The sequence below is a fragment of the Camelina sativa genome, chromosome 12 (assembly GCF_000633955.1).
Source record: "Camelina sativa cultivar DH55 chromosome 12, Cs, whole genome shotgun sequence".
NCBI classification, from domain to species: Eukaryota; Viridiplantae; Streptophyta; class Magnoliopsida; order Brassicales; family Brassicaceae; genus Camelina; species Camelina sativa.
In genome coordinates, this window is record NC_025696.1 from 4,954,946 (window position 1) to 4,966,053 (window position 11,108).

General features: G+C 37.9%; 5 protein-coding genes across 9 annotated transcripts in view; 3 read left to right on the top strand and 2 right to left on the bottom strand.

Annotated features, from left to right (window-relative positions):
- Positions 1,759 to 3,641, top strand: LOC104730216 (heptahelical transmembrane protein 2-like). Its single transcript, XM_010449354.2, has 4 exons — positions 1,759 to 2,000; positions 2,103 to 2,201; positions 2,297 to 2,378; positions 2,838 to 3,641. The coding sequence occupies exons 1-4, from the start codon at positions 1,759 to 1,761 to the stop codon at positions 3,507 to 3,509; spliced, it is 1,095 nt and encodes a 364-aa protein (XP_010447656.1). The 3' UTR covers positions 3,510 to 3,641.
- Positions 3,391 to 4,227, bottom strand: LOC104730215. 2 transcript variants are annotated; one of them, XM_019234061.1, is made up of 3 exons: positions 3,942 to 4,227; positions 3,827 to 3,852; positions 3,391 to 3,502 (listed from the first exon to the last, which is right to left on the bottom strand). In XM_019234061.1, exons 1-3 carry the CDS (start codon positions 4,187 to 4,189, stop codon positions 3,489 to 3,491), a joined length of 288 nt encoding a protein of 95 aa, XP_019089606.1. In that variant the 5' UTR covers positions 4,190 to 4,227; the 3' UTR covers positions 3,391 to 3,488. The 2 variants fall into 2 exon arrangements, with proteins under 2 accessions (XP_019089606.1, XP_010447655.1); XM_010449353.2 differs by lacking the exon at positions 3,391 to 3,502 and having other exon boundaries at positions 3,648 to 3,852.
- Positions 4,294 to 6,678, top strand: LOC104730218 (nuclear pore complex protein NUP43-like). The gene is made up of 5 exons (XM_010449355.2): positions 4,294 to 5,014; positions 5,288 to 5,357; positions 5,861 to 6,086; positions 6,187 to 6,260; positions 6,349 to 6,678. Exons 1-5 carry the CDS (start codon positions 4,344 to 4,346, stop codon positions 6,400 to 6,402), a joined length of 1,095 nt encoding a protein of 364 aa, XP_010447657.1. The 5' UTR covers positions 4,294 to 4,343; the 3' UTR covers positions 6,403 to 6,678.
- LOC104730219 (myosin-binding protein 2-like) lies at positions 6,889 to 9,006 on the top strand. The gene is made up of 3 exons (XM_010449356.2): positions 6,889 to 7,434; positions 7,559 to 8,639; positions 8,734 to 9,006. Exons 2-3 carry the CDS (start codon positions 7,563 to 7,565, stop codon positions 8,755 to 8,757), a joined length of 1,101 nt encoding a protein of 366 aa, XP_010447658.1. The 5' UTR covers positions 6,889 to 7,434; positions 7,559 to 7,562; the 3' UTR covers positions 8,758 to 9,006.
- The window catches only part of LOC104730220 (pentatricopeptide repeat-containing protein At4g30825, chloroplastic-like), a 3,924-nt gene continuing 2,057 nt past the window's right edge, over positions 9,242 to 11,108 (bottom strand). Inside the window, exon 2 of one of the 4 annotated variants that reach the window (XM_010449357.2) lies at positions 9,242 to 11,098. In XM_010449357.2, coding sequence (XP_010447659.1) covers positions 9,369 to 11,098 — 1,730 coding nt within the window. In that variant the 3' untranslated portion in view covers positions 9,242 to 9,368. The remainder of the gene's footprint in view (positions 11,099 to 11,108) is intronic. The other 3 variants (XM_010449360.2, XM_010449358.2, XM_010449359.2) reach the window with 3 other exon arrangements.

Consider the following 11,108-nt stretch of genomic DNA (forward strand, 5'->3'; position numbering starts at 1 on the left):
TTGAAATATTCTTCTTTCTTATTCTTTTTTTGGACAAAAATATATTAAAGATATATTTCTATTTATATCATAAAACTGGATTTGGAATGGTTGAAAACAGAGTCCAGGTTATCTTCATCTTAAAATCAAAATACATTATGAATTCAATTCGAGAACTCAAATAAATCCAGATTACAAAAAAAATCACTAAATCACTTTTTATTACTACACAAGCGAACATGAATAATTAAATATCTTCTCACGTTGATCTGTGCTTATATATTTTGTTACCATTCAAATTTTCTTCTGCTGGTTGGATACTTTTTAGTCTTTACTAATCAAATTTGTTATCCTCGTTGAGTCCGATTCCGATCCGATGGTTCCTCACCGTTCACTTGTGGTGTTACTATATAAATTAAAGACGCATGATATAACTATTTAAAAATAGTTTTGTACATTTGATGATGATAACTATGTGTAGCAGCAATTAGTAGCAATGTGGTAACATGACAACATCGAATTCTGGGCCAACTATATTTTTTCTTTGGTAAGCGAACCATGGTTCATTCGGTTTAAACTTTTTTTATATCAAAATTGTTTTGACGCGTTTTGAGATTAAAATAATGATAGAGTCATGTCACAATTAAAATATACTGATAATGTACGTGGTGTCTTGTCTTATGAATCTCCTTTAAAGAATCTTATGCCATGTAACCAAATTAAGAGTTACCTGCTCTTTCAGTTTACCTCTTTGTAGCCCATCGTTAATTAGTTTTGTTCTACACGCTCCCATGTATAATCGATCATCCAGGAAACGTATAAATGCAAAATAAGATTAATAATTTAACAATGGTTAATTAAACCGACCAATCGATCATAATAGACCATGACATAGTTTATAGTAGTTTAACTTTATTAGGCTAGCAATGCATTGGTCGTTGTGACTTGTGAATAACTACATGGATTGCATTACTATATATAAAACTTGGTTACATTATTCATATCTCCTCTCCGTTTAAAATGTTATCAAAGATAAATGATTAAATACTATATCGTATGTATTCTATTTCAGTGTGTTGGTCCGAACGTGAACTCGAGAGCCTATAATATCAACTTTGGAAACGACGATTAGGTTTTAGTACGTGATATATAACGTGATTAGAAAATTATAATCACATGTTTGGTTTCGAGAAACGTATGGACCTTAAGGGGTAGTATAGAAAAAACAAAAGTTTTCGATTGAGTAAAATTACGTCACTCCTCTCCTCTTGGCTTTTCTTGTGTATGTAGGTAAACTTAAATTAAAGGAAAAAAAAAAAAAAAGAGAGACCACAAAATCTGCATTTCTCACCTTCCAACTGTAACTTATAATAATACTAGTATATAATATATAATTTCAAAACTGACACGGCGGGTAAAAAAACAATCAGCTGTATCCTCCCTCACAGTAAAGCGAAACTCGCCTACCAATGATAAAACAACACGTGTGGACGAGGACCAGTCAAAGACGCCACGTAGATTTTTTAAAAATCTGCTTCGCGTTTAAAAAAAATTCAAAGAGCTTTCTTCTCCGTATAAGTAGGCGACGGACGAACATCACCAAAAAAAAAAAAAAAAAAAAAANACAAAATCAGATTCTGAAATTTTTGAATCGAGAGAGAGAGAGAGAGAGAAATCGACGGTGGTTGTTTCGCCGGAGCTCAATTTTTTTAGGTTTCTCCTCCTTTGTTTATTCCCCGACGAGGTGTGCGAGAGGGAGGGAGGGGAAATCAATCAATCATGCAGAAACGGAGAGCGGTGAGGGAATCTCCAAAGGTAACGGTGAGGAATGGGAAAAGTTTAGATTCCGGTGACGAAAAGAGAAGATCTGAGAAAAAGAAGAGATTGATGAAGTTCGAGGAGTTACCTAGGTATTTGAAAGACAACGAGTTCATTCACAATCATTACCGATGCGAGTGGTCTATCAAAGAAACTTTCCTCAGCGCTTTCTCATGGCACAATGAGACTCTCAACATCTGGACGTACGTTTGCTTTTTTTTTTTTTCTTCTTCTTCTTTTTTGTGAATCAAATTTTCAAATTTTTAATATTTTTCTAATTGGGGTTTTTTTTGAAAATTTGGCAGGCATTTGTGTGGGTTTGTGATATTTGCTTGGATGATGGTTGTGAGTTCAATGGAGACGACGGAGGTTGGCCTCACCGGCTTCGTTAGCGTTCTCTCCGGGTAAGTTTTCTCGAGGTCAATTTCGTCATTTTTTTTTTGGGAGAGACAACAAAAAAAAATTCAACTTTTTTGGGTTTTGTGGGTCCGAATGACAGAGCAACAATTCGCTGGCCATGGCCGTCAACGGCGATGTCAAAAGATGTTTACTTCTCCAGCGATCATCAAACTCTGCATCACGTAAAGATTCTTCCTTTTATTATTTTTATTCTCTTGTCACATTGTTTAAGTAGTAGACATGTCATGTATAAGTGGCTAGTGCTTTCCAATAACATATATATATAAAATGCTGGTTTCAATTTGCAACCATGTGATGTTTTCTTTGGATTTTTTCATGGATACTTTACAGTTTCTTTCTATAGACTTTGCTTTATTGCCCACCTACTTTTGAACTCACGTGATTCTCTACGCAAATTAAGGAAACTCATGATTCGTCGTTGTCGTTAGATTTGGCACAAAATCATGTAAACGTTTTTGTAACCTGCTCCCACTGTATGATCTTTCCTTGGATTTTTCTCTCACTTACAATTGCTGTGTAAGCCTTTTCTCGGTTGCTCACCTAACTTTCCAACTAACATGATTTTTTCAATGGGTTTAAGGAAAAAAGCTTATGATTTGTTAATTAATGTCTGTTGGCAGGAATTGAACGTGACACACACTAGCTCGCTCCTGAATTCTCAAGGTGATGTTAACTACGAAGCCGTTCCGAAATGGCCCTGGCTCGTGTTCTTATCAGGAGCAATGGGATGTTTGATCTGCAGTTCCATGTCACATCTCTTTGCCTGCCACTCTAGACGATTCAACCTCTTCTTCTGGCGTCTAGACTACGCTGGAATCTCCCTTATGATCGTCTGTTCCTTCTTCGCACCTATCTACTATGCATTCTCCTGTCATACTTACTGGCGTCTCTTCTACCTCTCCTCGATCTCAATCCTTGGTCTCCTCGCCATCATCACACTCCTCTCTCCATCTCTCTCAGCTCCACGTTTCAGATCTTTCAGAGCTACTCTTTTCTTAACAATGGGATTCTCTGGCGTCATCCCTGCCTCACATGTGCTTTACCTTCACAAGGATCACCCTAACGTGCTTATCGCTCTCGTTTACGAACTTGCGATGGCTGTGTTGTATGCAACGGGAGCAGCGGTTTACGTTACCCGCATCCCTGAAAGATGGAAGCCAGGAGCTTTCGATATCGCAGGACATAGCCATCAGATATTCCATGTGTTTGTAGTCTTAGGAGCTCTTGCTCATAGTGTCGCCAGTCTTCTTATCATGGATTTTCGACGGGCTTCACCTTCTTGTGCCTTTTAAAAAACATTGTAAAACATTTTAGTGATACGTATTTCATTCAATGTATCAATCAATGTATGTGTGTCTCCATAGAAGACGCAATGTACTACTATCCAAGTTATTCCCAAGTGAACAAATAGTCACTTTCTCTTATAAGTATTGTTCAAGCTTCTAGATTCCAAGCATACTTGCTGAGTTATATATCATACAGAAGGAATCAGGGAGCCTTCTTTAATCAGTTGTGTCATCGGAAAATGAAAGTGCAAGAAAGATACAGAGAGGAACAACAAGAAAAGCAGCAATCTTCAAAAGTTGCTCTGTTTCTTTAGAGATCACACCTATTCTTGACCAATCACCACTATACCTGAAGAGATTTTAAGAACACTATGATAAGCATTACATATATATATATACTATGCAACTCTCGTGCTTGTGAGGGTTAAAAAATCTTACCCAGCATCAATGAATCCTAAACCAAGAACAGCTATCGCAGATCGAGCAAGAATTGTGTTGGGGACTTTGATTCGCAAGAGTGGTCCTTTCTGGTTTGATTTCTCAGCAAAGTCTCTCTTTTTCGACATTATCGTGAAGCCATTAGTCAAACTTCGGAGTTTGTTGTCGCTTGGAGAGAATGAGATGAAGCTACTACTGTGTTGTAAGGTCAGCATTTTCACTTTCCCTGAATGAGATTTTCTCATCATAGTGATAAGAGGCAATGTTGTTTTTGTGATAACAGCAAAGGGTTGAGGGTAATTAAGTAATTTGACTTAACAATTCTGAAGCTTTTTTTCCCACCACCATAGTGTTCTTGGTTTGCTCCTAAAACCCTAGAAAGTAGAGAAACCTTTGGGAGCTATGGAGATGCAAGATTCGTTCCAGGTCCATAGGATACCACAATCGAAGTACGTAGACGGAGTTAGATGGCTTCCACAAGCTTCCGCTTTGAATCGTTTCATCGCAACAGCGTTCTACGACCCAGATTGTGATTCTTCGTCAATCGAGATCCAATCGCTTGACCCAAACCCTAGAGGGAATCAGAACACGAACCCCCCTTTGATCGAGTCTATATCTTCATGGACTTCACCTTCTCGCGTTTCGTCACTAGAAATCGCTGGAAACGGCGGTGGTGGTGGTGGTGGCGGTTCATTCAAACCTATGGTTTCAGCAGCCACGTCTTCTGGTTCGCTTCATGTTCTGATGGTTGATTTGGTGGAAGGAGGTGAGATTGAGGAGGTATACGTGGCGGAAGGTGAGAAGTTTCATGTGGGACGCGTGGAAGGTGTGGATTGGAGGGAAGGAGGAGAATGTGTGAGTGTTGGTGAAGATGGGAGAGTGAATGTAGTGAAGATTGTGAATGGTGAAGGTTTGAGATACAGAAAGGTCTTTGATGGGAATGGGCTTGTGGCTTATAGAGCTGTGAAATGGGCGTCGCCTACTGAGTTTGTTACTGGAGGATATGGTTTTGGTTTGCAGTTGTGGGATCAGAGGAAGTCTGGTGAAGCTGTTTCGCAGCTTAAAGGGAACTGGTGAGTTCTCAGCTCTGTTTAAAAGAGTTTTGATTAGTGGTTGAATAAATGCTAGTTCAATATGGTTTTGAGTTCTTGGCAATGATTGCTTTTCAATGATATGGAAATTGAAAGTTGTTCGATTTGGTTAGTATAGTACATTCTATCATTTGATTCTGTGAGTTGTTTAGCAAGTTAAAGTTGGGAATGGGAAAGGTGAATCCTTTGATCTAATGGTTTATTTAAGAAAACATGCACTTCGTGTGTTTCATCTGATGATAATAACGTTTGCAGGTTTGAAGGCAAGACTTCTGCAGTTGTCCATTCCATTGACATTCATCCATCTCGAAAGCACACTTGCATTGTAAGTATTTTCTTCTGTGTGAGAGAAATCTGGTTTCATCTATTCGAAGTTTTAAAAAACCTTATTCACTATACAGTATACACTGATGTATATGATGTGATCCTCTGATAATTTTTACTGTGATCCTCAATCTTATTATTTGCCAAATTTAAGGTCTATAGCCTCTGACAATTTTCCGTCATCTTGTCCTCTTTAACTTAAATTCGGAAAAGTATTTTGACATTTCTTTCTTCTGAAATTTAAATGAACCATTGGTGCCTATGTTAGAATATTAAACCACCTTGTGGCAGGAGGATATACTCTTTATACCTTATAATCAGTCCTTTACTAGTTTTAAGAACATTTTATTTTCTTGCTCACTAACTAACAACATTCAGTGTAACTGATTGGTCTATCATGTTTAAGACTGAACTGACCCACTGAGATTTATTGGATAATGTATTAAATATCGCCACAAGTTAGAAGAATGATATAATGACTTTATCTTGATGCGATGTGTTTAGGCGGGAGGTTCTTCAGGTACTGTTTTTGCTTGGGATCTTCGGTGGCCGCAGCAACCCATCGTTCTTTCTGGTGTTGGAGCAAGCGAGAATATAAACAATCCTCTGTCTGAAAGTGAGGTATGGGAAGTTAAGTATGACTCATACACAAAATCCAACATCTCATCCTCAAGGATTCTCCCTGTTATGACCTGCTCCGAAGATGGGATCCTTGGTGTCATCGAGCAAGGTACTCAGACTTTCTCTACCACATTATATCTTCTTTAATGTATGTTTCACCAGAACTGATGCTCCTTTTCTTTTTTTTGTCTTGCCTATCTTTGCTGCAGGGGAAGAACCGATCGAGCTTCTGGCTGAACCTTGTGCCATTAACAGTTTTGACATCGACAGACAAAATCCGCAGGTGAAAAACTTCATCTAACTCTATTTCAACCTACTAGTTTACTTTGACCAAGTTTGTCTTCTCAAGCTAGTTACATTGGATTCTGCAGGATGTGATATGTAGCTTAGAGTGGGAATCAATTGCAGTCTTCTCAAGGCCTTAGTAAAGAAAGAATCAAATCCCCGGGTATATCGATATGGAATCATGCATGGTAATGTTTTTTTTTGGTTTGCTTCTGTGAGCGACAACAAAGTAGTTGAGGAAGGTGATGATAGATGATGGTGAAAGCTTAAGGAAGAAGATGATGGAATCAAAATTTGACTGTGTTAATAAGTTTCATTGTAACAAGATCTTAATACAATCTGCACAAACATGAGTTTTGTATTCATCTTAACGTTTAGTGATCTTGAAGATTAGCAGTTCTTGCTTGAATTTTACATCTGAATCTCTGTCGCTGTATGAGTGTGTGTATACCGACACTAAGTTCAACCTCAAAGGCGACAATGACACACGTGGCAGAAAAGAAGTCGGCCAAAGTAGGTCCCGCCGGAGCTAATACCTGGCCCTGTAATGAGCCGTTGAAAATCTTGAAACTCTCTCTTTTTGTATTCTTTTTCAATTCTTTTAAAAGAGTTATAGAGAATTTGGTAACAAGGAACTTTTCAAACCACAAAAACAAAAGAGAAAGACATGCCCCACGCTAAATTTAAAAGTCTCATTAAGCTTTAATGATTCAAAGATTATTTACCAAATACAATTCCAGCTCTTATCTTAAGATATTCCAGAATATCATCATTATTTTACATAATTTTCTACTTATCTTTTATTATATCAGACCCTTTCCTATTTTAAAAAAATTTTCCTGTATGAATGACTTTTTGTTAATGAGAATTTCTCATTCCAACTGCGAAATTGATTCTTTCTTATGCTGAGCAAAAAAGTTGAAGAACTTTGTCCTGTTTATGATCTGAGATATTTTTGTAGTTTTGTCTACAAAATCATAATTGTTTTGGTCTGGCGTGCCTTTTGTGATTGATTATATTCCCTTTTTGGATAATTCTCCCTTTGATACTTCTGTGTCATTCTCCAAAAATCTTTCAACCTCCTCTATCTGAAGCATTTCCTCTGTTCAAGAGATTAATATAGTCACCACTCGCATCCCAAGTTCATCAATTATTCTTCTGCAGTTATCCTGGTACAATGAGTCTCTTACTTTTCTTATTAATAAAAAAAAATTACTGTTTACATGAAGTAACAATTAGAGAACATTATGTAACTATAAACCTTTTCTCTTTCTATGTGTGTAATTAATTTGCCAGAAACATGGTTGAACGAAGCCGCAGCTTTAGAATACCTGGAGCTGAGAAAGCTGATCTAAGAATTGCTCTTTATGAGCGCAAAGAAGTTGTTGAGAGGCTCCAAGATGAGTTGAATGCAGAGAGAGAAGCATCTGCGACGTCAGCGAGCGAGGCCATGTCAATGATTCTTCGGCTGCAAGGAGAGAAAGCTGAGCTTGCTATGGAAGCTGGTCAGTACAAGAGAATGGTCGAAGAGCAAATGTCTCACGCTGAGATGTCGTTTGCGCTTTTGGAGGATGTGATTTACCAGAAAGAGATTGAAGTCACTGCTCTTGCGTATCAAGTTGAAGTTTACAGAAGCCAGCTTTTGAGCTTGGGGTTTACTGATTTGAGTAGCTTAGAAGCTAAGCTTCAAGAGAATGATGATCAAGATGAGAATATGTTGAAGATGAATGATTTGTCACTGAGTGATAGATCTCAAACACCCTCTTCAGAGTTGGTTACAGATCTTTCGATTCCTGAGGAGAAGGAAGTTATCGAGCAGACCTTGGATTCGCAGAAGAGTTCCTTAGATGTGTATTGGGAGCAGATAAAGAAACTGAATGAGCAAGTGAAAGAGCTTACTGGTTATAGAGATTCGATGCGAGAACAGCACAATACTTCAGTGTCTGAATCTGGACTAAACAAGGAAGAAGAAGATGGTGCAAGCTCATCAAACTTTCAAGAAGATACACAAAAAATAAAAGAGGAAGCAAAGGGTTTGTGTAAAACTGATGGCACAATGTTGATAAAAGTTGCAAAGCAGAAAAAGATTGAAAAGAAATCACCTAAACAGACGAGAGACAGAAGCGGTAAGAGAAACCGTGCAGAGTATCAAGCTGAATTGCTGCAGTTGAGACAGAGAGTTGAGCGGCTTGAGCGAGGAAAAACAAACACAGAGCATGAAACCAGTGGAGTGATTAAGCAAGAAGAGATCAGTCTATTGAATGAAGTGAGAGAGGAACAAAGTTCTTCTGTGAAATCATCTGAAGTAGAGAAGAGCTTGAATACAATGGAAGATTTACAACCTTGGATCGACCCCGTCATTATATCTGTTCAAGAGGTATATATATATGCATACAAAAATTTTGACTGGTAAAACTTAGTCAGTATTTCATTATAACTAACCAAAATATTTGGCATGTTCCTTGAAACAGGCAATGCTTTACTTCTGGCTGTGAGACAAAGCAAAAAAAAGTACAAGCAGATTTTTTGGCTTGTTTTGAGTGTATGTATGTCATTGTGTTCTGTGTTTGTTTGCCTAAAGTCTGAAATCTGTAAATTTTTGTATAAAGCTCACAAATATTCTTTTGTAGATTGTCTTTTGAGTGACACTTGGCAAAAACATCATCTTGTGGATTCCTAGTTTTTTTTAGTTGGTGTGTAAATCAAATATCTATTGAGGAGAAATGCAAAAGACTTAAAGACAAGCCGTTTTCTTGGTCCACAATTTATCAAGACGAGAACAAAAAGTCGGTTTGGAATGCAGGTAACCAATCTTGGAACCATCATACAAACTTGATGTCTTGTAATCAAGAATCAGCCTAATATGTCTATAATCACTTTAAACCTGGATTTAGAACCTTTTTTTGACGATTCAATAAGATCAAGGAACTCTACTTTCTACAAGGTAGAATCTTGCAGACAACTAACTTTCAGCAGATATACTCTTTGAAAGATTGAGACTTATTACATTAACTCTGATCAGAATATACACGCATGTCTCATCTGGGGTTTTATTAAAAGAAACAGCCATTATAGACAAGAAAACACAGATAAAGAATCAACAATTTTATATACCCATTTGCTTCATCCACAAAGACCATTTAATAGCCTCAAGAAATTCGTCGTTCCTGCGCAAAGCTGTGACCAAATTGGTGTAAGTTACTTTATCAGGTGTTATCTTTTTCCCCCTCATCTCCTTCACCAAGCCAACAGCTTCTTCAACCATACCACCTATACCATAAGCCTTTATCAGTGTGTTATAGCTACACAAGTCAGGACCAAGTCCAGACTCTTTCAATTCTGTCAGCACTTCCGCGACTTCATCGATCCATCCTTGCTCTCCATATATATTGATCATGATGTTATATGTATAATGATCTGATCCACAAGTAGACTTCATCCTCTTCAAGATGCTTCTGAATTTCTCCATCTGTTTATCTTTCCCATATGCATTTAGCATAGAGTTATAAGCTTCAAGTGACACAGAAAACCCGTCGAATTGCATATTCTTAATCGCTGATGACATGTTTGTGAAGTCCTTGTTCTGTCCGTAGGCGGCTATAATGGTGTTGTAAGATATCACATCCACAACTCCGTGTCTTTTCGCCAACATGAAAAGCTCGTCAACCTTTTTAAAGAGCTTGGCTTTACCATAAACATCAAGGAGGACATTGATTGTGACTGTATTAGGAGTAAATCCATTTCGAATCATCTCCTCAAAAGTTCTTGAGAGCTCATCAAGCGGAAGAGCACGTGCACAACAGTTTATAACACAATTGTACATCTCCTGATCCCAATGGATCCCGCTCTTTCGAATCCTGTAGTATAAATGCTGGAGTTTATCCTGAAGACCACACTTCTGATATATCCGAAGCATATCTCGAAACAAGTACACATCCGGAACAATGTCTTTTTGCTCATCCATGATTTCTAGGACAGAACAGGCTTCTTCCAAGGATCCAGCTTTCATATACATCCGTACCACAATGCTGAATCCAATCCTGTCCAAAACAACTCCAGATGATTTCAACTTTGAATAAAGCTTTTCCGCTTCACCAAATTCTCCCATCACTGTGTAAATGTCAATCATTGTGGATGTGATGTGCAGATTTATCTCTTCATCAGATTCCAATGTATGATTGTATAGTTTCACAGCATCAGCAAGTTGACCAGATTCTTTGCAAGAGCAAATCAACAGATGATACAAGTGTGACTCAAATGCTGAGTCTCTCCACTTTTTTTCTCGCAACAACGCCAAGCAATCATCAACCATACCATGTTTGATATAAGCCATCACTAGAATCGAGAAAGAAGTCTGGTTTAAAAGGATATGGTTATGAAAAGAACCTTTGAGAACATAAGGCACTTCATCAAGCTTTCCAACCTTCTCATAAGCCTGCAAAATGATGCCAAGGATTGAGGAGTACTGGCATCCGATATTAACCATATCTTCGATCGTCTTAATAGCACCATCTCTGTCTCCATATTTAGCCTGCAAATTGATTAAAGTAAAAAGATTGGAGGAATTGGGTTTAAACCCAAACTGCTTCAGCTCTTGATAGTAATGCTTTGCCTCCTCGTAATTGTCAGCTCGGCCCCAACCTTCAATCATTGATCTGTAACTTGTTTCATCTGGTTCCATCCCAATATCACAGAAGCGGTGGAATAAACTCTGTGCAGCCTCCATTTTAGAAACCTTACCATAACCAGTTATTAGAGTATTGTATGCAATTATATTCTGAGCAAATCCCGCAGCTTCCATAGAGATCAACACAGATTCAGCTTGTTCCATCTTGCCTTGCTGACT

What these genes read in the sequence shown, in the direction of transcription:
- LOC104730216 (XM_010449354.2), top strand. Translation starts at nt 1,759, where the DNA reads ATGCAGAAACGGAGAGCGGTGAGGGAATCTCCAAAGGTAACGGTGAGG. An exon ending in GAGACTCTCAACATCTGGAC is followed by an intron (nt 2,001 to 2,102) that starts GTACGTTTGCTT and finishes AAAATTTGGCAG; the next exon opens with GCATTTGTGTGGGTTTGTGA. An exon ending in ATCATCAAACTCTGCATCAC is followed by an intron (nt 2,379 to 2,837) that starts GTAAAGATTCTT and finishes GTCTGTTGGCAG; the next exon opens with GAATTGAACGTGACACACAC.
- LOC104730215 (XM_010449353.2), bottom strand. Translation starts at nt 4,189, where the DNA reads ATGATGAGAAAATCTCATTCAGGGAAAGTGAAAATGCTGACCTTACAA. An exon ending in TTAGGATTCATTGATGCTGG is followed by an intron (nt 3,853 to 3,941) that starts GTAAGATTTTTT and finishes AAATCTCTTCAG; the next exon opens with GTATAGTGGTGATTGGTCAA.
- LOC104730218 (XM_010449355.2), top strand. Translation starts at nt 4,344, where the DNA reads ATGGAGATGCAAGATTCGTTCCAGGTCCATAGGATACCACAATCGAAG. An exon ending in TCGCAGCTTAAAGGGAACTG is followed by an intron (nt 5,015 to 5,287) that starts GTGAGTTCTCAG and finishes TAACGTTTGCAG; the next exon opens with GTTTGAAGGCAAGACTTCTG. An exon ending in TCGACAGACAAAATCCGCAG is followed by an intron (nt 6,261 to 6,348) that starts GTGAAAAACTTC and finishes TGGATTCTGCAG; the next exon opens with GATGTGATATGTAGCTTAGA.
- LOC104730219 (XM_010449356.2), top strand. Translation starts at nt 7,563, where the DNA reads ATGGTTGAACGAAGCCGCAGCTTTAGAATACCTGGAGCTGAGAAAGCT. An exon ending in TCATTATATCTGTTCAAGAG is followed by an intron (nt 8,640 to 8,733) that starts GTATATATATAT and finishes TCCTTGAAACAG; the next exon opens with GCAATGCTTTACTTCTGGCT.